We start from the raw sequence: 25,998 nt of genomic DNA, 5'->3' as shown, positions 1-25,998 counted from the left end.
CAAGCAGCAGTGCTACAGCCCAAGTTTGACCACGCTGCCACCTGCACAGAAGGGCACAGGGGAAATGGCTAGAGATACCCTGGCAGCCTCATACCAGTGGAAAGACTTCCTTCAACCAGCCTAAAGACAAGACCTCTGAACCAGGACACTGCCAGCTCAGGACAGAGGAGGCTGGGCTGCAGACAGACACACAGACAAGATTCTAGCACGAGCCCTGACAAATCAAGACTGATTGGTCCAGTATCTCACGAATTTGGCAAGATTAACTATGTCTACATACATGACCCAGCAAGACACAGGCAACTCTCAGCAGAACCAACTCCATATAGGATATATTTATTTTTATACATTTAACATCGAGAAGGCAGCCATTTTGATGGGACTCATCTTGCCCCTGGTGCACAAGACATTCAGAGCCAGAGGGAACCTGTCACAGTCCACAGCTTCACTATTTCCAACCTGCAGGGACACGTCCTAGAAACGGATCCAGTACATGGCACTGCGGATACGGTTGTAATCCAAGAGCTGTTCAATGGGACCTGAGTGAACAGAACAAGAGTTAGTCACTGCAGATGTAGTTAAAATCCCCGTGCAGTTTCCCATGGCCTTAAAGCAGATGGTGGCAGACTGTGCTCACAATCCAGAGCAGCTACACACAAAACCAGGCAACTACAGCTCAAACCTGCATCAGGAAAACCAGCAGATACCATCTCCTGACAGAGAAACCATTACTTGTATCCTCAGAGTAAGTTGTTTTCTTGCACTGCTCCACAATGCACAGTACAGCTCCACACAGAAGTATGAAATACAGGGAGCCACCAAGTCATGGACATTTTGGCTAGTTCATTCCAGCTTCCTGTTCAAAAACCATCTCCCTTTTCCAGGCTGCTCCACTTTGAAGGCCAGAGGAAACAGCTGCATGGAGGAGGGGAATCCACAACACACAGGAAGGAGGCAGCAGAGCGGAGCTGAGCTGCTCAGGCAGGTTTTCCGAGAGGATTTGTCCTTGGCCAGACAGACATGCCAGAGCAGCACAAGAGAATCAGGTCCCTTCACTTCCCTTACATAAACCACCATGACCCCAGGGTAAGGACACCTGGCAGACGCCGCTGGGCCCGCACCCAGCTATGGGACTCCCAATCTTAGTCATGGCTCCACAGCAAGTAGAGAGATGGGAGGACAGCCAGCAGCTCACTGCCACTGCATCTCCATCACCTGCAGGTTTGATCTCCTGGCAAATGGGCCTTGGCACATCTAACGTGCAGAGGTAGGAGGATATCAACAAAGAACCAGAGTGGTTAGGAGGCCAGAAGAGACACGTGAAAGGTGCCTGCAGCTCACTTCCACTCAGCTCTTGACCCCTTTCCTGTGTTTTGAGCTACCATGTACTAATTGCTGCATACTACTTACCAACTGCTGCAATTGCTGGGCATTTGTCATAAATGTATTTACTGCAGACCTCTCTCACCATTCTTGCATCAACGGCCTAATAAATATCAAACAAGCAATTAATGACCCTTCTAGCAGACCTGCATTTCTCAAAGTTGGAAGTTACTGTTGCCATTACATATCAAGACCATTAAAAAGATATGGTCAGACCCTTGGGGGCCATCTGCACCAACTGTACAGCTCTTGTCTGCAAGGATGGCTAATGTTCTACACAGTGCATTTTTCTGAGGGTACAGAAGACATGGAAGGCTTCAGAGTTTGGACTGCCAAGGGATACAGTGGCTGCAGAATTACACAAACTAGATGCTGGCCACCTCTAGGGAAACTGTTAAAGGAATTTCAAGTTATGCTGCTTAACACAGGTGTATGCCCTCTTTCTGGGATGGACTGAATCCAGCCACAGGAACACAGGATACACTGAGTCTATGCCAGAGATTCTGACATATTTGTGTCAGTGAGCTGACTGCCTGGACTCCAGGCAGCTTGACTAAGGGATAAGCAAGTCTCATGTTACTGCAGCAAACTAAGGCCCGAAAATGCTGACACCAATCATGCTCAGGTACCCCAACCAAAACAAACAGATACCTACAGCGATCCTGGCATCCCATTCCTCCAGAGGGATACGGCGTCCGTAGTTTAAGAGATGGCTTCCAATATTCTCACACACTGGTGTAGTACCTAGATATTGAAGATATCACATGGTCAGCACAGCAGAAAGCCTTCCAGAATTGCACAGCCCAATCATCAAAGCAGATAGAAGCAACTCCAGCCGTTAAACCAGCTTCTAATGAAGTACCAGTCACAGTTACCATTCTAAAAGCAGCTCCGGCAGGAGTTAAGCAATACAAAGATTGCTTCACCGGTCTCCAAAGTGTTACAGCCAAACCAGAGCAGTTTGAGGGTCTCAATTATAACTTCACCAGGCAGCATGTTATTCACTCTCAGCAACAGAACGACTAGAAGTTTACAGAGTCAGAGCTAGGCTGGAGCGCAGCAGGCTGGAGTCAGCTGCTTTGACAACATGGCAGAAGGAACGCAGAGCAGGGGAAAGGAAGTTTTGCCCAGTGCCTGCCAGCAGTACTGCAATGTCCAGCAGAGCTCTTGTTCCCCAGGAGAGACATAAGCAGTAACCCTCTGAAAGCTGCGCAGTGGTCAATCCATAAACCAGAACATACCATCCAGTTGAGCCACCATAGCATTTCGGAGATAGTTCTTGGCTCTCTTCACCTCTGACTCTGTGGTACTAGTGCACAGACGCATCCTGGAGAGGAGATGGAAAGACCACTAAAACTCTTAAAAATGTTTGTCTGCTCAGACAGAAAGCATTTCCTCCCTTTCCCAAGCCTCTGCAGAAATAAGCTATTATCAACATCACTTGTCTTGCAGGCTTGAGATTCATTCTTGATCACTGCAGAGCAGCTAAGAACTGGGGAGCACTGAACAGCAGGAGGCGAGAGAAAGAGCTCAAGCTTACAGGCAGGGGATATCAGCCAGCAGGTAACATGCCGAGTTACACTCACAAAGGTCTAAGCAGCCCTAATGCCGGCTCTAGCTTGCCCATCAGGCACAGCGGCAAGCAGTCTGCGGTACGCTATCACAAGAGAAGGAAGGCATGTCAGCTATTCCCATGCATGGCAAGCTGCTATGGAAACTGATGCTGAAAGAACAAGACAGTTCTACAGAGTCTGTTTGGACTCCAGCTGCTAAATCCCTTCCTCCCCTGCCAACTGCAGTGTCTCTAGAGCAAGGGCTAACTCCATCTGCTCCATACACAGCACGGCTCAGCTCTGAATCTCAGATGTAGCCTCGAACCATTACTGCAATATACATGTATACAATAAGACGGACAGACAGAAGGCCTCCAAACAGTGTCATGACTCCAGCAGCAGGGCATTTATCAGCCACAACACAACAGGCAGGAACTCTGCCTGCTTTGCTCAAGTTTAACAAGACAACAGAGATGTGTCTCTTGGGCACCTGGGAAAGCCTTGTCTCTAAGGAATGATATCACTTATATATAAAAAAAAAAACCAACAACAAAGCCTCAGTGCTAATACTTGGACGCACAAACAAAAGACCTGAAGAGCCCTAAGGGATTAAAATAGATCCTCAAAAGCCACATCCCAAGACATTTACAGAAACCACTTACAGGATCTCTTAACCAGAATGTGAGTTACTGAGAATTCACACAGAGACACAGCGCTCTGAAGACCTAACACACTGCCCACCAGCTCAGTCTCCCACAAGAGGGTCAGATCTTAAACAGGAACTTTTGCCGAAGTTGTACTTACCACTCCCCCTGAGCACAATACAGCATATCATCTATGGACAGAGGATCGGAAACAAAATGGAAACCGAAGAGGCCAGTATCAGAGTAAGAGGTGTTGAACGTCTGGAAACTGTGGCAGAGATTATGCTCCACAGCAAGCGTAGCCAGCCTGCTGGACTGATTCTGTAAATAAGGAGATACCATCAGCCATTTCAGTCTTACAGCTTCCTCACAGCTCAAATTCTTTCCAACTGAGCTATTTTCACAAAGACCACAGACAAGACAGAGCGGAACACTTTGCTGAAGGAGAGCTTAATTTAGGCCCTTCATGTGGTCAACAGATGAGATTCACTGGTGGAAACGCCACAGACAATAGCCTAAGAGTCCATCCAGCAAAACCATTTCCTTTCCCAACCGCAGATTAGAAGCTGGTATGCATACCACTGTAGGAGTGGGAGAAAATGGGAAGTGCAAGGTCTCCCAGTAGCAGAGGTTAGCACAGTTAGGCAGGCCAGACAGGTTTCAGATGAGAATGGATGTAACATTGGGGTTTTAAACAAGTTCCATCTGCTTTGCAGTTGTAAGACAAGCTTGCATCATGAGACTATAGACTGCTCTGTCCTCCTTCCATCACTGCCCCCACCGAGTGGTTAGTTTGTGAGGGTAGGAATAAGCTGCTGAGAATTCATCAGCTAAACCTCTTCCAAACTTAGCAGAGAAGGCTCAGTTCATCCCCTAGCATCACCTCTTAAGAACTGTCCTGAATTAGCCTCGATTACACTTCTATCCTACTTTCCAGACTCCTGACCACTTCACAGTTGGAAGCTAACCACAACAGCCTCCCATAAAGCACATTCACCCAGGGTCTCCGTAGTATTTCATATTAAAAGGCTCCAGGATCTCCCGCTCACAAGCCTCTTACCTTGCCACCTCCAAACGTGCGGTCATAGCGTCCAATGATAGCATTAGCCACGTTGAGGACAACATTATCTGGATCAGCCCATCCTGGCCCCTCCACAGCAAGAGCAATATGGGCAACGGGCAGAGCATCATCTCTGGCACGGATCTAGAAAATCATCAAGGAGCAGGGAAGACATGCATGAGCACTGTGGCTTTGTCTGCAGCCCGCTGCAATGCCAGGTTGACAAACTGGAGGACTTGATGTTATCCCAGTGAAATGAAATAGTCTCAGGCACTACTGAGCAGAAACCAGCTGCTCCGACATGAGTTTTCCAGCAGATGATGTGAACAACAGCCTCACTTTCCTAATAGATTTGGGTCCTATCTAAAACCCAACACATTGTGGCAATAAGCCCCAAGAACAGAACACGGAGGCACTACTAAGATGCTGCATCACAATTTCTCTGAGATATACGAACAGTTTTTTTCTCTCAGAAGCAGCTATAACTGGTTTCACATTCATTCAACAGTTTGGCAACAGCTACTTGTTTTGTTTGGTACCAGAACAACTTTACCTCACTCCCTGTGAAGCGACAGCGTGGGAGGACAGGCACAGCATCATCTTTGTATGTAAAAGGCACTCCACTGAAGTGTTGCCTAGCTACATCTACCAGCTCTTTGTGGGAAATACCTGGCAATGGGAAAGAGAGAGATTTGCAGTCTCAAACAACTTCATTTAACAAAATCATATGATTTTACATTAGAGATGTGTGACAGGGGTTTGATCACCAGCTTGAAAACAGCCAGGCTTCCCAGAGTCACAAGGATCTAGAACTTACCTCCAGCAGCTGCCAGGACCATACGAGGTGCCTTGAAGTGAGTATCAACATACGAAGCTAGGTCTGCTCGAGTCAAATGCCTAGAAAGAACACAGAGAGACCCAGTATATCAGCATCTCTGAGTTGGAGGGATGAGAGGCTTAGGAGAAGCAAGTTCACAGTGCAGAGACAGCAGTGACGTTGTCGATTCTCTTAGTTGTACGGTAACAATACTTTTTAGAAGCAAGACTGCACTGTCTGCGCTTTCGCTGTGCTCTAATTCCGGAACACAGAAAACACAAAACGGTGGCCAAGATGGAGAGTTAAGGATAGACTTCAATACAGACTAGAGAGTACTGAGCCTGGTCACTGAGCTACCAGTGCCCTAACAGGTGTGTATGCTCAAGGCTGCTGCTTTAATGAGCACCCCTAGCTCTTAATTTCTCTAACAGTGTCAAATTGACAAGTACGGGAGAAGGTTTAACCTGGCCCTACCAACCTTACATCTTGCGTGAGGAGGATTCTAGAGAAGAACATGTGCAGCATTATGCTTTCACTAGCACCAACGGGGAAAACACAGTCAAGACACAATGAGAAGCCCACGGGCACAGATCATGTCTGTATAGACTGTTTCCTCGTGCAGTCACCACTACTGAGAAGCAGCAGTCGTGTACCCCAAGGACTGAACCTACGGGCTGTGTACCACATCCAGCCTGTTGCTCACTTGATGTTCTCTGTGGTCCCCTCAACAGTGCGGGCCAGTGCAGTCCCCTGGAAAGCAGTGGCATGAAGGTAATCAAAGGTAACATCTGTCAGGTCGTTGTCGATTTCTTTCAACTCCTGAAGGATGACACCACGTTCCTTCTCAATTTGAGACTCCTCCAGTGCGCAGTTCTGCACAATGTCAGCCAGAAGCTCTACAACTGCAACACATTTCCTACGTTAGCAATCCCGCTGCTGACTGCTACCCAGTGCTGCTGAAAGGAGAAAAGACACACAGGCAGCTGCGGCACCGCAAGAGGAGTGAGCAACAAACCACACTGGGGAGGGGATGCAACATAATAGAGATGAGTACTACACATTCCCACAGCATCAGAGAGGGACAAACAACACTGTTTTAGCATGAAGTCTCAAAATCAGCTTGCCAAGCATCACTGCCAGCGGAAAGCAGGCAACAACTGCAGAAGGTGAAGCATGTCAGAAGCAGGGTACTGTTGCAGAAACATGCTGAATCCTTACAGAGAGCTTGTGACATCTACAGCGTAGCCCACATCTACAGCAGGGCCCATAGCTCTGACTCAAATCATCGCCTCTGGACAAAACAGAGCCAAAGAGCCTGCACATGGTAGTACAGAGCACAAGCAACACCCGCAAGAGCTACACTGAGCACTGCTGACACAATAGCTGTTGCTGACCTCAGTTTCTCAGCTCCATAAGACAAACACAGACTACTGAAACCCCCCTCTCCCCCCTGGCAATATAGTGCAGCCTGACATAACACGAGTTTTGCAAAACCAGTTTTAGGAACACATGAACTTGCATCCTTGAAGCACCATGTCATGGCAGTGCTCTCTTCAACTACCAACTAGAACCTCCAATTTACTGCTCAGATATAACTTCATTCCCATGTCTGTTGTTAGAAAGGATGCTGGTGGGAGAAACACAAGCACATGCACTTGCTTCATCCTTAACCTCCGAATCAGACTTTGCCTGCTGGCCATCCTACCTTTGGGCATGTCCTTGGACAAGGCTTTTATGTAATAGGCAGTCTGCTCCCGTGAGGTGTACCCATTCAGGTGAGCACCCATACTCTCCACCTCCTTCTCAAAGGCAGCGCAAGGACGCTTCTTTGTGCCCTAAAGAAAACAGATAAACACAATTATGAAATGAACAGATTTCCCTCTCGGGCAGAACTAAAGCAAGGAAAAGAGCAATAAGGACCTAAAACAATAAAACCTGTCACATAATTCATAAAAGCCAAGAGCAAGTGCAGAAAACAAGAGATTTAAAACTTGGCTTATTTACTCTAGCTAAAGGACGGTCGAAGCATATTTGGAAAGACCAGTAAAAACCCAGCAGGGAAGGAGAAGACCTACACTAAGAGACAACAGCGGCTGAAGATCACATCAGTGGAAGTGAACCAAGAACAAGCCTAAACCAAAAGTAAGCAGGTTTCTAGCTAGCCAAGCAGCAATATTCAGAAGAAGCCAGAATAGGAGCAGAAAACTACTTTCTAATACAGAGCTCATCTCTTAAGGAACAAGCCAGATGCTGCAGTTGCCTATGATGGCACAGGCTGGACTCGAGTCAGCAAGCTCCAGGCTTAGATGCCTTCTGCCTTAGGGCTGTTCAGCAGACACTTACACTATTAGAAAAGTAAGAGCTGTAGCCTCTAAATTTTGCTGGTCCGCTAAGAAAACTAAAGAAAAATAAATGGCTACAGGAAACACTGCTTTGAGCTCTGCCTGCTAACCCGAAGAAACACGCTTCATAACATAGTCCTATATGTGCACTACACAGTGGCTGCAATGGTCAGGGATTGGAACCACAGCATCAGACTCAGTCTCACTTGTAACTTAAAACTTTTTTTCCTTTAAGAAGGAAAATACCAACTAGTAAATAAGAGTTGCCTTAATTCACGCATGCTTGCAAGTTGCCGCATATTCAAACAAAGAGCACCATAAAGGCTAGGTGCCTTTGGAAGTTTATTTTTATACTATGTGCAAAGTCTCTGGGACTCAGATGACCCAGTTTGCACTCTCTTTTATCAGCTACAGCCTCTGAAGCGAAAGCACAATATATAAGCAAATATTTAGAACAGCTCTCCACGCAGTCCTGTGCCAGACCTAGCATACCTCCTTACCTTAAAGGCCAGATGTTCCAGGAAGTAACCAGCCCCGTTGTTCTTCTCGTCTTCATGGCGGCTCCCTACCCCAATCCACACACCCACCTAACAGCAAAAGCATCAAGTACACATATTAGAAAAGAAAACAAACAGCATGCTCAAGCCTCATGCCACAAATATAACAGCAGGGACAAGAAGTCTCCTCCACAGACATTGCACTAGTAGCACCAAAATAAGAACAAGCACCAGCAACTGTTTCCCGTACACATTTTGACTTTTTGTCTAGCAGCTTTGCAAAAGCCTTTGCTAGTTTTGCCAGAGATATAACTACTACTGGCCACTTAATGCTTACACAAAAACTGTAAGGCTGAGAAAACTCGTAGAGCGCAAAAGCTCGACTACAGACTTATACAAAGCCAGGCTAGGCCTTCTACTGCTACATTAATCCCACCAATTAACAAAAAGAAGTAGCAGGGTCTCTGTCAAAAGATTCGGTTCAAATAGGGGTTTGTCACTTTTGGAAGACCAGCTGCAGACTGGTCTTCCAAAGGCAAGGCTGACTGTTTCAAGTATGCCCTCAATCTATCTTAACCTTACCGTACATGTTGGCTGATTGGACTCCTCTGAAGCTACACGGAGACCATTGTCCAGAGTGGTGACTTGGGTCTCAGGGATATTATGGAGTGTCTGGGCATAGGTGGCGGCACCTCGGTTCCTTGTCAAAGTCAATAAAGCTGCCTAAAAGAAAAACGGCTATCATGCTAAGCAGCAGCTCCCCTCTGCAGGGCAGACCTCCAGAACGCAGGCTGCTGAGCACACAGCTGACCAAAGCTAGGCCAGACAAGCTCTTTCACGTTCATATTGAGGAGTTCCTGCTACACACCGTTCATTAACCAGAGGGCTGGAAACCCTCCGCAGAACCAGGGGTTTCAAGCAGGTCGAAAACCTCAGCGAAGAGTCCCATAAACCGGTCAAAACCCGATACTGGGGCTGAGGCGGGGAGCGGACAGCAGGCCCCCGGCAAGCCCCGCAAAGGGTGAAGGCCGCCACCACCGCTGCCCCCCGCCCGGCCCGGCCCCGTTCTGGAAGCACGGGGTTTCCATGGCGACCGCCCCGCACCGGCCGCAGCGTCCCCGTGACCTTCCCGGCCGGCCGGCAGTCTGGGCCCGGCAGCCCCACTACGCCGCGGGGCCTCCCGCTCCCCTCGCCGGCCTCCCCCCGGCCCACCTCGCCGCTTCCCCCGCCGCCTGCCGCGGTGACTCACGGAGGGGCGAGGGCCCCGCAGCAGGGCCCGCCCGGCCGCGCACCCCGCCCGGCACACCGAGGAAGCCGCCATCTTGTCCCTGCCACCCCCGACCGACCGACCGGGCTGCAGCGCGCCTGCGCAGGAAGGAGGGGCTTGTGGGCGCGGGGACGCATGCGCACGAGGCCGAGCGGCGGCGATGCACATGCGCACGAGGGGGAGGTCCACGCCGGCAGAGGGGGCGCATGCGCAAACGGGTGCGGCCGCGCGGCCGCGCCCCCTGGTGGCGGGAGGGCGCGGCGGCAGGTGCGGACAGGGGGCGGCCGCGGCGGCGGCGGGGCTCCCGGGGGACGGGGGTCCCGGCTGGGGCCTCCCCGCCCGTAGCGCTCCCTCGACCGCAGCCCGACGGGCCCGGAGCGGGTCAGGGGGAAAAGTGGCAGAAAGGGGCCAGAGGGAGCGGGGCGGCGGGCCAGCCTGCCTGCAGGGAGGGCCGGGCCTGGGCCCGGCCGGGCAGTGCCCACCAGTGCCAGGGTGCAGCCGGGCGGCCCAGCCTGAGGTCACCTTTATTGAGGAAGGTGCATTAAAACGAAGCCGGAGAAACGATACACAGTTTTAACCGCGACGCAAACCCGCTGCCGGGAGCAGCCCCCCCCCCGCCCCCCCCCGGCCGAGTCCGGAGGCCCCTCTGTCGACCCCCAAACCAGGGCCCGGCCCGGCAGGACAGGCCCGCGCTGGGGCTGCGCGGGGGCTCCCGGCGGGCACCTCGGCACAATGTCCCTGTGCTGGAGCAGGGCGCTGGGCCCTCGGCCTGCAGCAGCTCCATCGCAGGGGGAGCTCGCACCCGGAGCAGGGTCCCAGCTCTCGGAGTCCGGAGGGGCTGGTGGGGGTACAAAGCCTCCGGGCCTGGGGGCGTGTGAGTTGGTGCCGTTGGGGCAGTAAAGCCCGCCTTGCCTGCCCAGCTCCTCGGGGAGACGTCTTCCTCTAACGGGGCTACATTCTGGTGCTGAGGTCCACCTAAGGGAGACAGGCAAGGAGGGGTTGGCTTGGCTGCCCCGCCTCCATCACAGTGATGGGGACAGCGAGGCTGGGTGTTTACCGAGGCCTGGTGCCGCTCCCTGCTGATGTGGATCATGGCGGCGTGCACCGAGGGGAAGAAGCAGTGCTTGGTGATGGCCGAGCTGAAGAAGTTGCCCCGCTCCAGCTGGGTGAGGACGGCCACTGTGTGGAGGGAGAAACATCTGAAGCTATGGCACCAAGCTGAGCCCACCGCCCCCCACCCAGCCTCCCTCCCCCTGCGCTGCAGGGGCACTGGGGCCATCACCAGGGATCCAGCTGCCTTGCCAGGGGCTGTGGGGCTCAGACTGGATCCCTGGGACAACCTGCAGCACCTGTCCCCTGGGAAAGCCCTGGGGATGGGGACACCATGGAGGGAGCCCCAGGCCAGCAGCTGTGTCCCGAAGGGGTGGGCATGCCCAGCTGGGGCTGATAGCTCTGCAGAGCCTCCTCACCCGGGCAGCCGGCAACGAAGACGTCCACTTCTATCTCACGGAAATCCCTGAAGATCTGCAAACAGCAGAAAACGTTTCGCCCGGGAAGAGGGACGGGCAGCAGCCATCAGGCCACCCTGCAGGGCCCTGGGGACGCCCTCGGCGAGGCTGCTGGCCTGCCTGCTCCCCCTGGCCCCTTACGTTCTTCAGGATCTTGATGGAGACGGTGTCCACGAAGTTGACAGGGCTGAAGTCCAGGATGATGGCATGGAAGCCGGGCTGGGGCAGCCCCAGGGTGCGCAGGGTGGGCTCGGGTGGTGTGCTGTCCTCCGCCCCACTCAGCTCAATCACCGCCACGCCCGGACCATTAACCCTGTCCTCCGCATCCTGGGGAAGGGAAGGAGTCCTGGCCTCACTGCACGGGGGCTGGCAGCACCCGCGGTGCTGCTGGCCAGGCAGTGTACCTCCCCCCAGGCTTGCCCTGCCCTATAGCGCAGGGGGGCCTGGCGAGGCCCTTTGGCTGCCTTAGGGCATGGGCAGTGGGTGGCCCCGGGAGTGGGTGCCTCACTCGCACCTTCACCCACTTTTGGGCTCTTTCCAGAGGCACCGGGACCCACCCCTCTCCCTGATGACACTCTCCAGAGCCAGGCTCATTAGGTGGTGCCAGGTCAGCCTTTGCTCTCACTCTTAATTCTGATTAACTCACCAAATAGCTAATGAATGACTCGCCACCTAATCATTAACGGCCTGGCTTTCCCCGCTGACCTTGGGTGTGATACCGTGGCCCAGCCCTGCCCCAGTGCCTCTTCTCACCCAGTGGCCCCCGGTGGCCCCCGACTGAACGGGGGCCCCACGGGCCACCGAGCCTGGGGAATGCATGGGCAGGCGGGCCAGAGCCAGGCAGGGAGGCGGTGCAGGGTGGCACCAGAGGGGACCCCTGCAGCGGGGAAGCACCTTTTGCCTCTTTGCCTTCTCCTTCTCAGCCTTCTTCTGCTGTTTCTTCAGCTTCTTGAGGGCCTTCTTCTTCTTCTCGATCAGGCGGTCCACGTTGATGCCGCTCTGCAAAACAATGCAGCCCTGTGTCCCCAGGCGCCCCACCGCCACCCTGGTGCCGGCAGGCGGCAGGTATGGGGAGCACCAGGGGGCTGGTGGCTCTCCTACCTTCTTCTTCAGGGCGTCGGCGTACAGCTCCACATTGGCAAAATAGAGGGTGGAGGAGGAGGAGAAGATCTTCACACCGGGGACCTCCTGTGCCTAGGGGCAGATGGGGAGGGTGCTATCCCAGGGATGGAGCCCCCTGCTCTCCTTCCCTCCCTCCCCCAAAATGCCCCCCTGCTCCTTTCACCGGTGAACAGCCCCTGGGGGTGCTTTGAACTGCCCCCCCCATTGCAGGTGGTTCTCCCACCCCCTGGTGCTGTTACCATCTGGTATTCAGCCACGTCCCTGTAGACATCGGTGTCAGCGATGCGCCCCAGGATGGAGTAGTGGGGGCTGCGGGAAGCAGAGCAAGGGGCTGAGGTCACCATGAGCTTCCCCTGCCCTCAGGACGCAGCACCGGCCCCAGCCCCGGGGTACTCACAGCTGGGTGCGGAAGATGACAGTGAGCAGTCCAAAGACCACCGAGGCCCCCAGGCCAATGTCCAAGTTCAGCATGAGGGTGGCCACAAATGTCACAATCCAGACCATCTGGAGGGGGGGACATGGTCAGCTGCGGCACAGCCTCCCTGCCAGCACCTGCAAGCCTCAGGGAGGATGGAGAAACCCTCTCCAGGGACAAGAGCAAAGCCCCAGGGCCGGTCAGTGCCTTACCAGGTCCACCCGGTTGGACTTCCAGAGCACGCGGAGGTCATTGAACTGCTTGAACATGCCCTTGAGGTTGACGATGATGATGGCAGCCAAGATGGCCTAGGAGAGAAGTCCCTGCAGCTGTGAGGATGCTGACGGCAGGTCTTGGGAGGGTCCTTGGCTGTTCCCCTGCCACACCACCTTGCCATGGGACAGGCACAGGGGTGGGACATGGCATGGAGGCTGTGAGAGCAGATGTACCTTGGGCAGGTCCCGGAAGAGCTCTCCAATCTTCAGAATGGTCACCAGGATGACCAGGGATGCGATGACACCAGCTACCTGAGGGGAAGGAGAGCGGGAGGCAAGAGGTGAGCTCCCCACCACTCGCTGTGCTCCTTGCCCCTGGTCCAGCCCCACGGAGCTGGACCCACCTGACTGTTGCCTCCTGTGCTCTCCTGCACCAGGCTCCGCGACATGGAGCAGCTGATGGCGAAACACTGGAAGAAGCCCCCCAGGAAGTTGCAGAGGCCCAGTGCGATCAGCTCCTGCAGGGACAGAGAAGCGGTGGGGGACCACCATGCCTTCCCCCAGCTGCAAGTACAAGCTTGGTTTTCACCCAGGGAAGGGGCCCTGCGCATCGGAGCATCACCTGGTTGCTGTCCACTTTGTAGCCATGCTTCAGGGCAAAGATCTTGCCCAGGGAGATGCAGATGGCGTAGCCCACCACGGCAATGGCAAAGGCGTTGCCCGCCACCTGCCCAAAGCAGCTGACTTTAGGGACCACAGGCGGCTTCAACCTACAGCCAAGACAGGGAGATGGGGATCAAAAGGGGGGTCCCGTGGGTGGCATGGTGCCCTGGCACAGCCACCCTCACCGCCTGGCCCTGCTCACCCGCTGGGGATGTTGCCCACTACGGAGATGCCAAACTTGGCGTTCAGGTTGACGCCGTAGGAGATGCCGGTAGAGATGATGATCTGGGGGAGGATGGCTGGAGTGAGGCAGAGCCTTCCTGCGCAGGGACCATGGTGGAGGAGGAGGAGGAGGGGACTCATGCCCTGGAACTGCACTCACCAAGGTACCCCATCCCACCCCTCCCCACCCTCGAGGGGATAGGGCCACCCATGGCTGTGTCCCCACAGGGAGCTGGGGCAGCTCTGGGTACCGTGACAAGCTCAATGGGGAGGCAGCTCTGGGTACCGTGACAAGCTCAATGGGGATGGGCATGGGCAGCTTGGCAGCGAACTTGTGGTTGAGCTCTTTCACAATGAAGATGGCCACCATGGCAATGATGGCCGTCACCAGGGTGCCCACATTGGTCTCTGGCAGCTTCTGGCAGATCTCGATGAAGGTCTAGAGGACGCAGGGGGAAGGAATGGGCTCAGGAAAGCAGATGCCTCCCCGGCAGGGTTTTGGGGGCCTCTGTGTGCCCCACAGGTGAGTGCCTGGGGGTCCCAGGGCAGCAGCAAACTCCCACTCACCACGAACAGCGAGAGCGGCCCTGAGTGCTCGCCCAGGGAGACCCCAAAGACGTTCTTGAGCTGGGAGACGAGGACATGCACAGAGGCAGCAGTGGTATAGCCACGCACCAGCGGGTCCGAGAGGTAGGTCACCACGAAGCCAAACTGCAGGAGGCCCAGGGCCACCTGGAAAGAGAGGTGGCAGGAGGAGTGCCCCGCAGCTCGCAGCCATGGGGCACCACGGACCCCTGTTCCCTGCCAGGCTGGGCTGGGGCCCATTACCTGGAAGATGCCTGTCAGGACAGTGATGGTGGCCACCAGCTCCACCCTGGCAGCATCACGCCGTTCCTCATTGACTATCGTGGTGTTGGTGCCGTTGACGGACTCCAGGAAGTACTCACTGGGCGCCAGGGAGTCTGTCAGACTCCCGATCATGACGGAGATGACAGCAAAGGGGCCTGGGGACAGGCAGGGTGTGGGCAGGGAGCCCAAGGTCAGCACCAGGACCTCTCTGAGGTCCACAGGCACCTGTCCTCTTGGGCTGGGGTCAAAGTGCACCCACTGTGCTTTGGCTCTGCTATGGCCAACCACCTTCTTGGTGGGGCAAATTAAAGGCAAGAAAGGTCCCCCCCTAACCACTGATGTGGCAATGCTGTGCCATAGATTGCTTGCCCCCCTCATCCTCACTCCCTCCCCACCATCCCCGTGGGAGCACGTGGTCCCTCAGCTTACCCACGGAGTTGTGCCTGGACGTCCCGAAGAAGAAGTAGAGGAAGACAGGGTAAAAGGAGGAATAGAGACCGGTGACAGGCGGCAGCCCGGCCAGCAGTGCGTAGGCGAGGCCTGGACATGGGGGAGCAGGGAGAAATGTCACGGATGGCCAAGCCCTGGCCCCCTGCCTGCGGGGAGCTCCCAGCAGCCTAGGCATGACATTGCTCACCCTGGGGCAGGTGCATGATGCCCACGCTGAAGCCCGAGGCGATGTCCCCCAGGAGCCAGTCTTTGACTGGGTAGCGGGGCAACCAGTGCAGGAAGGGCAGGAATCGGAAGAGCAGGGACTTGGCGGTGGAGGCTGAGCATCTGGTGGGGAAGGAGCAGGAGCTGGGGCTGAGCACAAGTGCGGGGGCTTGGGGAGATCAGCAGGGGTGGACGGGGTCCCATGGGAAGCAATGGGTCCTGTGGGACCCCCAGGTCCATCTGGAGCCAGGTGTCCGTCCAGGCAGGAGGACAGAGTGGGGACACGGGTGTTTGGGCTTGGGGGAACCAACCCCTGGGTCTGCACCGTGTCTACCACAGGGACTGGGACAGCCAGAGCCAGTCTCCCCATGGCAGTGGGGCTGGGGCGCACGGTGCCCGGCAGGGTCCAGGCACACCCCTCCGGCCGGCATGGTCCTACCTGGTCTTGCGGAGACAGCCACGCAGCGAGGGCTTGGCAGGAGGTTTCCGCTGCGCCACCTCCTCCAGGTCGGCCTCACTCAGCACCTTGTGGGGCACCCGGTGGCTCAGCACCATCTCCGCCGCCATGGCCGCCCAGCCCTCCCGTGTGCCAGCCCACTGTGGGGAGACAAGGGACAGCTCAGCCACATCCCCAAGGCCAGGGGCATCTAGCACCCTACCCACCCTGCAGTCCCTCCTGCAGCCCCACTCGCCCCACAGAGCCATCCCATCCTGGCCAGGTGTGCAGGATTGGCCCTGAGGCCAGGGGTGAGCCGAGTTTTGGGAGTCCTGCAGCAGCAGCTCGCACCGGAGAGCGGCAGGCAGCTGGCTTGTGGGCAGGGAGGGAGCCAAGGCCTCGGCAATCAGCACTGCCTGCTCCTGCCCCACGCCAGCCCCATCTGCCCTGCCGGGGTGCACGGGTGGAGGCTGCTGGCAGAGCTGCCTCCGGGGGGCTCCCCCTCCACCTGCCCACACAGAATACCCCTCGGTGCCAACCACCCTTCTCCTCCACATACCACGGCACAAGCCAGGGCAGCGGGCTACCACAGCCACCGAGCAAAGCCCCAGCCACCCCACAGCCCCGTCCGTAGACTTTGTCCCTTTACACATGAGGGGAGCAGGAATGTCAACTCCCGGTGAGCGTCACAGGCTCGCCATCTCTCTACCGGCGCCCTCCCCAGCCCCCTGCGCTGCAGAGCGGGCTGAGCCCACGGGCAGGGAGGAGCAGGGCTGGGACAGTGGGACTGAGGTGTCTCCACATGGATCTGCAGCCTGACCTTGCTCAGGGCTCAAGCTGAGAGGTGCCATCATCCCACCAGGCTCACCGAGCTGGTGGCCCCAGCCGGTCCTGAGATGCTCACCCACTTGCGACCAGATCCATGAGCCGCTCATGGAGTGCCCAAGGCTGTGCCAGCCCGAGTCCCTGCTTTCCCCACAGCCCTCCTACCTGCTGTGCCCAAGCCGGTCAGGTGCCGCCAGCCGGATGCACGCTCTGCTCCCTTTTATTAATACCTGCCTGTGATCTTTGAGACACCGCTCCCTGCCTCCTGCCCTCCCTCCTGCCCTGCCGAGAAGCTGCCTGCTTCCCAGTCCCGCTGCTGTGTGGCACCCGCCACGCTCCTCCAGTTCCCTGTTGTGCTGGGTGCCCTGGCTGTGGAAGGCCCAGGGCTGTCACTGCTGTCCCCAGGGCCATGCCATCCTGGGGACTGTCCTGGCCAGCCTCAGCCGCTGGCCCACAGCTGTGCCCGGGGTGCCGCCGTGCCCCAGCGCCCGTGCCAGGTGCAGGGCAGGGGTCTTCTTGCCACTGGGCACATCCTGGTGCCAACCTCCTGCCAAGGGCTGCCAGTGCTCATCTCCCCGGGGCACTGCTCGGGGTCCCACCATCACCCTCCTGTGCCCCCAGGGCTCCCACAGGTGTCCCCCTCACTGCCCCATGTCCCGGAGAAGGAGTCGTGCCTGGGGCAAGGAGGGTTACCCACAGCCTCCAGCCGTGGCATCTGAGGTATTTTCCACGGGCTCAGGCCCCTGCTTACTTGCTGGAAATGGGTGTGCTGTGCCCTGTGGACTGCCCCCCTCTACCCCAGCGCACAGACCCAGCCATTATCTTGTTCCAAAGGTCCCCAGCAGGTACCAGAGCTCTGCTGAACCCATCACAACTTCCTGGGCTCCGCCACAGCCTGGTACTGCTAGTGGTTTTGGAGCATTTCTGAGTCATGCTTGGCCCAGGCCTGCAGGGACACAGCAGTGGAAATGCAGGCACCCATGGGCTGGGCTGACTGGCGCCAGGGTGCAGGGCGAAGCCGGTGGGCAGGGCAAGGCAGGGCAGGCGCCTTGCAGTCCCAGGTGCCCTGGGTGGTGGGATGGGGCTGATGTGTGGCACGAGTGGTGACACCCAGGACTGTGCTCTCTGGGGTTAGAGAGACTCATTCCCACCCCGGCTGGCTGGGTCGGGGGCAGCCTGTGGCCACCCTGGCTCTCCCCATGGTTGGCATGACCCAGGTCCTGCAGCAGCCACACACGGACTCCTCAGCTGCCTTTCAGCAGTGGGGCTGAGCCTGCTCCCCTCAGCTGCATCCCTGGTCCCGCGCTGTCCCACCCCCATGCCCATCAGTTCCACCATGGCCAGGTAGTGGCACGCCAATGCCGGCACAGGCGTCCGCACGCAGCCGCTGCCTCCCTATCATTTATCCACTCACCTGACACCAAAGTGGAGGCTGTCACAGGGCTCCTGCTCGGTAGCAACTGATAGCACCAGGTGCCAATTTACTGCCTCCTTATCGCTGCTCCCGGCCCCCACCCTGCGCCACTGCTTTCTGTGCCCCAGCCTCCAGCCCCCCACCCGTGCCCCGGGCCAGCTGCTCTGCCCATGGCTCCCCCCCAGCTCCCCCAGCCCCTCACCCCCAGGCCAGCCTTGGGAAGGGCTGCAGGACAGGACCACGGCTCCCGGCACCACCAACACAGGACTCTCCGGGGGTCGCCGTGAGCCTGGCCCTCCACTGCTCAGGGGCTGCCCTGGGCTGGGTCAGGCTCAGGCCAGAGCTAAGGAAGGAGCCTGTGAGGGACCGAGGGTCCATGCTCATCGATGGCGACTTTTGCTCAGGGTGCCGTGGATCGATACTGCGCTTTGCTCACCTGCTCTTTCCCTGCCAACAGCAAGAAAGGGTGGGACGGAGGGCACCAGGATCTCTTCCTCTTCCCGCTTCCCTCTCCTTCCCCGCAGCCCGGATCGGCCCTGCCGAGGTCATGCTGCCTTCGGACAGTGGATGTTCTCCCCTCGGCCACCCCCAGGCTGCTGGCCGGGGGTGCCGGCTGCTGCCAGGTGCAGGTCTCACAGCTAACCACAGCCACCATGGTGCCACAGACCTGCCAGCTACGGCCACTGGGCACCACTGCAGCCGACCCCATCTCTGAGTCAACTGGCCTGGACACAGCCAAGTTCAAGCAACTCGCAGCACCTGAAGTCCCTGTCACCTGGTCACCTCGCCCCAGACCAGCGACTCCCCTTCAGCCTAGGAGCTGGCTGCCAGCTCCTGCCCAAGCTCCCTCCCAGCATTGCCTCGAGCCCAGGCGCTGTGCCCACAGCCCCAGCCACGGATCCCAAGCGCAGGGAGAGACAGCAGAGAGGCCAGCACCATTTTATAGACTTTTATTTCCAAATCTGGCGCTTCCATGATACACTTTTACACAGCCGGGGGGGGGGGCACGGGCATCTCCCCGCTCCCTGCCCACAGAATCGGGAGATGGAGAGAGGAAAAAAAAACCCAACCAAACCCCCCAAAGAAACAAACCCAAACCCAAGGAGGATGCTCCCCAGAGCCCAGGCCACACCACTACAATCAGGGACCGAGCCACAGACTGACTCCTGCTTCTTGACCAGCCCAGCTCTGCGGGGACAGCCACCGGCTCCGCTGCTCTCTTCTTTTTTGGCACTTGTCACTTGCTCTCCGTTTGGCACCAACACAAAGCACCCTCGTGCCCAACCTGGCAGAAAAGTGGGCCCTATGGCACGGCAGGGACAGGACATGGGTACCCACCGGGGTGCCAAGGGGGTAACACGGCGCTGGCTCAGGCACAGCCCAGGGCTCCAGTGCTGCACAGCCAGAGAGAAACATGTAAACGAGTTCGTTCACGAAGGCAAAGACGGGCAGCACAGAGGGGCTCAGCTGTTCCTGGTGCGCGGGGCCAGCAGGCTTTCCCTCTGCGTGCCGGTCCCAAACGGCATGTAAACATGTCAGCAGGCCCTTCCCTCCCCATCCCTGGGAGAAGGGCAGCAGCAAGCCTGCCTCATCAGGGCTGCGCTGGGGGCAGGCAGACCCCGCCAGACCCACAGCACCCCTGTCACCCAGCCCCTCTGTCCCCTCCATGTCCTCCCCACTGACTCGGGGACATAGCCAAGAGGCCTTGGCCTCCCCGGAGGCCAGCAGCACAAGTCCTCTCCTGTAAACATGTCAGGCTGGGCTGCAGTAAGAAGCTACAGCAGTGTGGTAGTAAGGCAGTAAGGAGCATGCTGTCACGCAGCCCCAAGAGCACCATGGGGGCAGCCGAGCAGAGGCACCGTGCTCGGCAAGTGAAAGGGAGCATGCCGGCCCCCCGAGCCGGCTGCCCCTCGCCCGAGGCTGGGGTAGGCACAGAGGAGTGTCACCTCGCAGCAGGGCCAGTGGGAGCCTGAGGCCAGGCACCTGGCCGAGCAGAGGAACCATCAGGGCGGCCTGAATTTCCAGAGAGGGCAAAGTGCTGTTTATCTCCGTCTCCCAAAATCCAGGCCACTCTGAGCTTGGGTCCTCTGCCAGCCAGAGAGCACAGGGTCCTGTGCGTATGTATGCAGAGCTTGCAGGGAACCAGCTAGATACAACTTTTGTGGGCAACGTTGGACACAGAGACTGGAGCCACATCATGTTCCTGAGGATGCTAATCCTCCACAGGGCGAGTGCCGGCTCTGGGAACAGCCTAGCCTGCTGCTGAGCAGGGCCAGGGTCATCCAGCTCCTTGCCTGGACCCACAAACGAACAGAGGTTTGCTCTATAACACGCAGGTTAAAGAGTACAACATACAGTGGGTAAAAACATGGTGCTCATTTGCTGAGTGGAGGAAACCAGCACTTACAGGAGTGGGACCATCCTGGTACAGGAAGGGACTGAACAGCAAAGCTTGCTTCCTCCCCCAGCGGGTCCCTAGTGCCGAATTTGCTGCCCCACTCGCTTGTGCTCTCGCTGGCACACAGTCCTGGCTCATGGACTGGGGGCAACCCCAAGGGGGGTCCCATGGGAGGGCAGAGGGGGGCCTGGCTGCGGGGCCAGCACAGCTGCAGGGGGCTGAGGGACGCCAGGCAGGAGGACGACACCGAGACACGTGTGGAGCTGCATGGTGGGAGGGTGAGAGGGGCAGTGGGGCCAGCTGCCCTGCAACGGGGATGGGACAGAGCAGTGCTGGCAAAGCCATGAGGGCTGCCTGGCACTGTCCCTCTGGCCCACTGGGATCACAGTTCCTGCCACCCCCAGGGAAGCTGGCAAAGGGCTGTTGGTGAGACAAATGCTCCAGGTCCTGGGAACAGACCATCCGTAAAAATAACCATAGAAATTTCTCTTCTCTCTGATTACAAAGATACAAAAAGGTAGAAAACCCTCCCCCGCCCCCACGTCCTGGGCTCCATTTCCATCCCCCTGCGCCTGCCCACCCTCCGTGCACACACACGCACACCCTGCATACAAATGGGTTGCAGAGGAAGAGCTCGGCCCCGGGGGGCGGAGAAGCCACCCTCGCCCGAGCAGGCTCCTGCCATACCTGTCACACCGGGCAGGCGACGGGGAGCACAGCGGCAGCCGAGAGGCCAGAGGCTCCCTGCGGTGGGTGGTGCGGGCTGCAAGCCCCTCAGCCTGGAGGGCAGGGGAATGCAGGGTCGGTTTTGGGCCTCTGACCACCATCAGTTCTGGCCCCTGCCCCCTGGGGACACCAAACCTCAGCTGGCAGTGCGTGGCTAGGCGAAGGGCCCTGCTTCTTCTGTCTCTCTTGTGGACAGCCTCGGCCCCTCAGGAATGGCCCTCATTTCTTGTTATTCTTCTCGGAGGAAAGAAAAACAGTGTTAAGCTGTGGCATCTCCCCTGGGCTCCAGCTGCCTCCCCCAGCTATGCCAGATGGGTACAGGGCAGAAACCCACTCCTGTGTCAGAGCAGGAACAACTGTGTCCAAGTCCCCGAGTTCAAGGAAGAGGAAAGGAGGGATGGAATGGGATGGGATGGGAGCAGTACCAGCAGGGAGCAGGGCTGGAGGGGAAGAAATGACAGATTGGGACAGGGTCCCGGGGGAGAAATGTGGCTGGGGCAGGTAGAGCTCCTGTAGGACTTGGGCCCCCTCCTCCTCTCCAGCCAGCCTGGCCCTCACACACATCCACTCGGGACTTACAGCCAGCACCGAGCAAGGGGATCAGCCATCAGGTCAACCTGGCTGCACAAAGCATCTTCCCTGAGCCCCCACAGGCCACAAGTGACGGCCATCATTTCTGGTAGAGTGAGCAGACTCAGATACACAGATGTTTCTGCTCGTGCTGTACTGTAAGTGCCCGGAGCTGTCGCACCCAAGGGTTCTCCCTGCCTGGTCACTATTCAGGACCAGGAGACACCTGCCACTCACCCCAGGGGCTCACCCTTACACAGCTCTCTCCCCCGAAACCAACCCCCCTTCGGGAAGAAGCCAGGCAGGCGGATGATGCACAAGACCAGCTGAACAAAGCCTGGCTGAGGAAGGGACACTTACTCTGAGTCTGGCGACAGCTCCGAAATGCTGTGGGAGGTGGCAGAGCGAGGCATCAAAGGGCACATTGCGGAGGGCGTCGAGGAGGTCTGCACGGCAGAGGGGGTGGCAGTGGTCTGCGGGCCTGAAGGCGTGCTGGAAGATTGCACCGAGGACAGGACGGAGGAGTTAAAAGAAGCAAGGATGGAAGAAAGGATATCTAACTGTTCAGTGGAAGGATGTCGGCTGGGAACGGCCTCCAGGTTCTCTCTAGAAGGCTGTCTCCTTGACAACGGCTCTAGGCTTTCCCTAGACAGCTGCCTCCTGGAGAGACTCCCCAGGTTGTCCTGCGAGGGATGCCTGCTAGGCACTGTGTCCAGAGGCTCTCTGGAATTAGATCTTCTGGAGAGAAAGTCCAGCTGCTCCCTTGAAGTTTGTCTAGCCGATGCTAGCTGGTCCCTTGAAGGCTGTCTTCTAGAAAGCAAATCCAATTGTTCTCGAGAAGTATCTCGACTTGGCAATGTGTCTATTCGGTCTCTGGACATTTGCCTACTTGGCAATGTATTTAGCCACTCTCTAGAGACCTCTCTTACTGGCCCACAGTCTAGCTGCTCTCTTGACCCAAATCTGCAGGGTAAAGTGTCAAGGTGGTCTCTGGAGTCCTGCCTCCGGGGCAGTGTGTTCCCATGATCTCTCTGACTGGGCCTAGCAGCCAGTAGATCCAAGTTTTCCCTAGACCCGTGTCTGCTTGGGATACTTTCCAGGTGTTCAGTAGACCCATGCCTGCTGGGGATAGTGTCCAGCTCCTCCCTGGACCCATGCCGGCTGGGCATGGCTTCCAAGCACTCTCCTGAGTTGTGTCTGCTCAGCTGCTCCCGGGACATCTGCCTCCTCATCAGTATGTCAAGCTGCTCCCGTGATGAGTACCGGCTGGCTGGCTGCGATAGACTGCCTGCCCCAGAGTAGATCCTGCCGTAGGAGGCGGCAGGGACAGCCCTGTGACCCAGCGTGGAGGTCTTGTACCATGTCAGCTCGTTGGTCATCCTGCCGACGGATGGCAAGCCTTGGAGAGTCGGAGGGTACTGGAGGCGGTTCTTCAAAATCCCTGCACCGGACAGAAAGAGAAGTCAAATCTTTGCACAAAAGTGAAAAGAGCACGAAAGCCGGGGGAGATAAGCCATACCTCCCCAAGGACATGACAAGATGGATCTGACACTGAGCCTTCAGGGCCACGTCAACCTGAGACAGGCCAGGCCACCCTTGCCTGCTTGCTCCAGGCCATTACCTTTTCTTTGCCGTTGGGTCTGGGTGAGGGAGTTCTCGTCCCCACTGGTCAAGGCCAGGTCTGGCTGATTATTGTTGGCCGCATCCTTGTTGATGTCGAATCCCAGCTTCCGCTCGGAGCCCCACTTCTGCAGGGAGCAGGGGTGAACCTCGCACTCACCCAGAGCCGGCCAGTACGACATGAGGTCGTTGCCATCCATGTCTGGTGAAGGACACAGCAAAACAGGCCCCAGGGAAGAGGGAGAGAATATTTCTGTGAGCAGCAATTGAAGCCATCACAAGACACGGCCTGGCCCCCAGGGACCTGAGCTCACCCTTTCCCCTGCCAGAGCCCCCGGGACTTGCCTTTGGGAGTGGTGTTGGCGGGGTTAGTGAGGAGGCGTTCGCTGTGTGCCGCCCGCTTGAACTGACGCTGGAAGCGGCCCCGCAGGCGCACGTTCTCCTCGCTCTCCGAGGACGGGATGGAGAGGCTGCGCTCTTCGTCCAGAGACAGGTCACTGTCCGAGTCCGAGTCCTGGTCTGTAGGGACACAGCGTGTGTCGAGGAGACATTTGGAATGAAAGTGGGTGAGGCTTTTCAGCCCAAATGGGGAAGGACAGACTTGTGCTTGTGAGCATCTACCAGTTAAATGACTGAACCACCAAGTACCGGAGGCAGGGAGGGACCCAGAGGTCTCTGCTCTGACCCCTGCTCAGAGCAGGGCCAGCCAGGCTCTGACTGCCTCTGGGAAGGCAGAGCCACCCCAGGGCTGACCACCCTCGTGAAGACAACAGCCTGCCTTACCCCTCACTGCCTGCCCCTCAGCAGCAGCCTGCACCTGCTCCACCTGCCCTTTCACCAGGTGCCCGTGAGAGGAGCCTGGCTCCATCTCGCTGCATCTCCCTGTAAGGCAGTTGCAAATAGCTGTAATATCCCCTTTGCCTCCTCTTCCTCCAGGCTGAGCAAAACCACCTCCCTCAGCCTCTGCTCGCCTGTCCCATGCCCCAGCCCCAGCCACAAGGGTGGCCCTACCAGTTTCACTCCAGTGGGTCAGTGCCTGTGCTGTACTGGGGAGCTCAGTGTCCCCACAAACCCCGCGACAGCCTATGTCCCCCCCCTTGCCTCCTCCATGTCTAGCTCCTTGGAGACTGGCTATGCCCTTTGCTGCCTGTCCAGGAGGAGGCTGTGCTACACAATACAGCTGCTGCCTCTTCTTCATATCCACAGCGTTTGGGAGTCACAGCTGAACACGGGGTGGAGGATGTAACCGTACAGCCAGAGCCTGCACCAGGAAGGATTTTCTTAACCCAGGAGTTAATTCAGGATGCACTGGGTTGGCCCCAAACCGGGGCACCGGGCTGAGCCTTACCTCCCCCAGCATCACGGTGGAACATGGCCACATCGATGTCTGTGGGGCCGGCGTGAGCCAGCAGGCTGTGATCCAGGGCTGAGCCCTGACGCGCCGCCATGTTGTCTCTGAAAGACAGGAGGCCCAAACGGTCACAGCGGCAGGAGCCCTTGGCTCTGCCCAGGTGCTCCCAGCACCCCGGCACCCCGCGCCGCTCCCTACCTGAGGTAAGCCCGCTGGCTGGAGTGGGTGCGGGCAGAGCGCACGCTGCTCACTGACGAGATGGTGGAGGCCCCCAGGGTGATGCGGATGAGCCCGCTCTCCTCAAAGAGCGCTGTGTTGTTGTAGGCGTTGGGGCCCTGGCAAGGTGGGGAGAGAGGCACATGCCCTGTTAAGAAGGTGCTGCAGCAGCCCCGGGGATGGCCTTTGCACCAGCACCTGCCATCCCCCCAGGGAAGTGGGGACGTCCCCATCAGCTCCTGTCCCAGGCAGGCAGCCTGTCCTCAGGCCCTGGACTGCTCCTGCTCTCACCCACCTGAGTGCTCCTCGTGGCCTCCTCACTCTGCCCCTTCTTGCCAAGGCAGGCCAGCTTCCAGGCCTCCCGCACCTCCTCGTTCAGCACGCAGAACAGGACCAGCACAGCCAGGCCCTGCGGGGAGAGATGCCGTGAGAGACAGCCCCTTGCTGCTGACTGACCTGCTCGCCTGCAGTACCAGATCCTGGCCGCTCCCTGGCTCCTCCAGAGCCCAGCGTGTCGGCCCTGGTGGCCACCAGGACAGGGACACACCAAAGAGCCCCTCGACACTGATCAGCACTAGCCCCCATGGTGGCCATGGGTGAGGGAGGAAAGGGTGGGGTGTGTCCCTGGCTGGCAGCGGCCAACGAGCAGCTGGCAGGGTCCCCTGCAGCAACACCAGCCATGGTGGTGGCAGGAGGTCTGCGGGGTGCCACACATTTGGGGTGTCCAACACCTCTGTTGCAGGCCACTCTCTTGCTCTGCTCTCTGAGAGCAGGGAGACCCCTTCCCTCCAAACATGGTCCTCGCTGCCCCTTGGATGTCACCTCTGAACCAAGCACCTTGCAGCCACCTCCTGCTCTGTGCCACCGCTCACTGCGGGTACAGCAGCAAGGCCTGGCAGGAGCCACTCGCTGCCACAGCGGTGACAATGGATGGGACAAGTAACCGCTGGGGGCTCAGCGTGGGACACCCACTCTCCACAGACGGCTGTGGGGACCACAGGGACGCTCTCCTGGGCTGACCCGTGCCCTCCCCTGGCAGAGGCCGGGCAGTTACCTGGAGGCTGCAGAGGACAGTGTAGAGGTAGTGGAAAGCCAGGACACTGTTGTTGACAGCCAAGAGGCCAAAGAGCCAGGTAGTGCTAATAACTAGAAGCAGAACAAAGGAGCTCCGTAACGTCATGCTGGAGAGAGAGAGACAGACAGACAGGCACACAGACACACACCGAGAGGT

General features: G+C 57.6%; 3 protein-coding genes across 6 annotated transcripts in view; all 3 read right to left on the bottom strand.

The window, feature by feature from the left end:
- Nucleotides 1–320: 320 nt before the first annotated feature.
- On the bottom strand, nucleotides 321–9,643 carry UQCRC1 (ubiquinol-cytochrome c reductase core protein 1). The gene is made up of 13 exons (XM_076346362.1): nucleotides 9,546–9,643; nucleotides 8,879–9,019; nucleotides 8,300–8,386; nucleotides 7,163–7,292; nucleotides 6,161–6,359; nucleotides 5,458–5,537; nucleotides 5,194–5,309; nucleotides 4,641–4,784; nucleotides 3,741–3,901; nucleotides 2,625–2,710; nucleotides 2,039–2,127; nucleotides 1,411–1,486; nucleotides 321–539 (listed from the first exon to the last, which is right to left on the bottom strand). Exons 1-13 carry the CDS (start codon nucleotides 9,615–9,617, stop codon nucleotides 475–477), a joined length of 1,446 nt encoding a protein of 481 aa, XP_076202477.1. The 5' UTR covers nucleotides 9,618–9,643; the 3' UTR covers nucleotides 321–474.
- Nucleotides 9,644–10,250: 607 nt separating this feature from the next.
- SLC26A6 (solute carrier family 26 member 6) lies at nucleotides 10,251–16,258 on the bottom strand. Of its 2 annotated transcripts, XM_076346360.1 has the most exons (20): nucleotides 16,207–16,258; nucleotides 15,651–15,808; nucleotides 15,195–15,334; nucleotides 14,987–15,097; nucleotides 14,537–14,712; nucleotides 14,276–14,440; nucleotides 13,995–14,147; nucleotides 13,689–13,771; nucleotides 13,446–13,593; nucleotides 13,228–13,341; nucleotides 13,058–13,135; nucleotides 12,821–12,916; nucleotides 12,591–12,697; nucleotides 12,433–12,502; nucleotides 12,173–12,265; nucleotides 11,966–12,070; nucleotides 11,213–11,398; nucleotides 11,033–11,087; nucleotides 10,621–10,742; nucleotides 10,251–10,538 (listed from the first exon to the last, which is right to left on the bottom strand). In XM_076346360.1, the coding sequence occupies exons 2-20, from the start codon at nucleotides 15,776–15,778 to the stop codon at nucleotides 10,515–10,517; spliced, it is 2,154 nt and encodes a 717-aa protein (XP_076202475.1). In that variant the 5' UTR covers nucleotides 15,779–15,808; nucleotides 16,207–16,258; the 3' UTR covers nucleotides 10,251–10,514. The 2 variants fall into 2 exon arrangements, with proteins under 2 accessions (XP_076202475.1, XP_076202476.1); XM_076346361.1 differs by lacking the exon at nucleotides 13,995–14,147.
- Nucleotides 16,259–18,820: 2,562 nt separating this feature from the next.
- CELSR3 (cadherin EGF LAG seven-pass G-type receptor 3) overlaps nucleotides 18,821–25,998 on the bottom strand; it is a 35,564-nt gene continuing 28,386 nt past the window's right edge. For 2 of the 3 annotated variants that reach the window (XM_076346356.1, XM_076346357.1), the window contains 8 exons: nucleotides 25,822–25,948; nucleotides 25,063–25,176; nucleotides 24,750–24,886; nucleotides 24,549–24,655; nucleotides 23,546–23,719; nucleotides 23,202–23,402; nucleotides 21,941–23,021; nucleotides 18,821–21,244 (listed from right to left, as the gene is read on the bottom strand). In XM_076346356.1, the coding sequence (XP_076202471.1) occupies nucleotides 21,217–21,244; nucleotides 21,941–23,021; nucleotides 23,202–23,402; nucleotides 23,546–23,719; nucleotides 24,549–24,655; nucleotides 24,750–24,886; nucleotides 25,063–25,176; nucleotides 25,822–25,948 (1,969 nt within the window). In that variant the 3' untranslated portion in view covers nucleotides 18,821–21,216. Of the gene's footprint in view, nucleotides 21,245–21,940; nucleotides 23,022–23,201; nucleotides 23,403–23,545; nucleotides 23,720–24,548; nucleotides 24,656–24,749; nucleotides 24,887–25,062; nucleotides 25,177–25,821; nucleotides 25,949–25,998 lie in introns of those variants that run through there. The other variant, XM_076346359.1, reaches the window with a different exon arrangement.

This window comes from Aptenodytes patagonicus, chromosome 8, assembly GCF_965638725.1.
Source record: "Aptenodytes patagonicus chromosome 8, bAptPat1.pri.cur, whole genome shotgun sequence".
NCBI classification, from domain to species: Eukaryota; Metazoa; Chordata; class Aves; order Sphenisciformes; family Spheniscidae; genus Aptenodytes; species Aptenodytes patagonicus.
Note: the sequence above shows the minus strand (reverse complement) of the source record. Positions and strands in the feature narration are given on the sequence as shown.

What these genes read in the sequence shown, in the direction of transcription:
- UQCRC1 (XM_076346362.1), bottom strand. Translation starts at nt 9,617, where the DNA reads ATGGCGGCTTCCTCGGTGTGCCGGGCGGGGTGCGCGGCCGGGCGGGCC. An exon ending in CCAATCAGCCAACATGTACG is followed by an intron (nt 8,387 to 8,878) that starts GTAAGGTTAAGA and finishes TTTTGCTGTTAG; the next exon opens with GTGGGTGTGTGGATTGGGGT. An exon ending in CCCAGCAATTGCAGCAGTTG is followed by an intron (nt 540 to 1,410) that starts GTAAGTAGTATG and finishes CTGTTCACTCAG; the next exon opens with GTCCCATTGAACAGCTCTTG.
- SLC26A6 (XM_076346360.1), bottom strand. Translation starts at nt 15,778, where the DNA reads ATGGCGGCGGAGATGGTGCTGAGCCACCGGGTGCCCCACAAGGTGCTG. An exon ending in AGTCCAACCGGGTGGACCTG is followed by an intron (nt 12,698 to 12,820) that starts GTAAGGCACTGA and finishes CCCCCCCTCCAG; the next exon opens with ATGGTCTGGATTGTGACATT. An exon ending in CCATCAAGATCCTGAAGAAC is followed by an intron (nt 11,088 to 11,212) that starts GTAAGGGGCCAG and finishes TGCTGTTTGCAG; the next exon opens with ATCTTCAGGGATTTCCGTGA.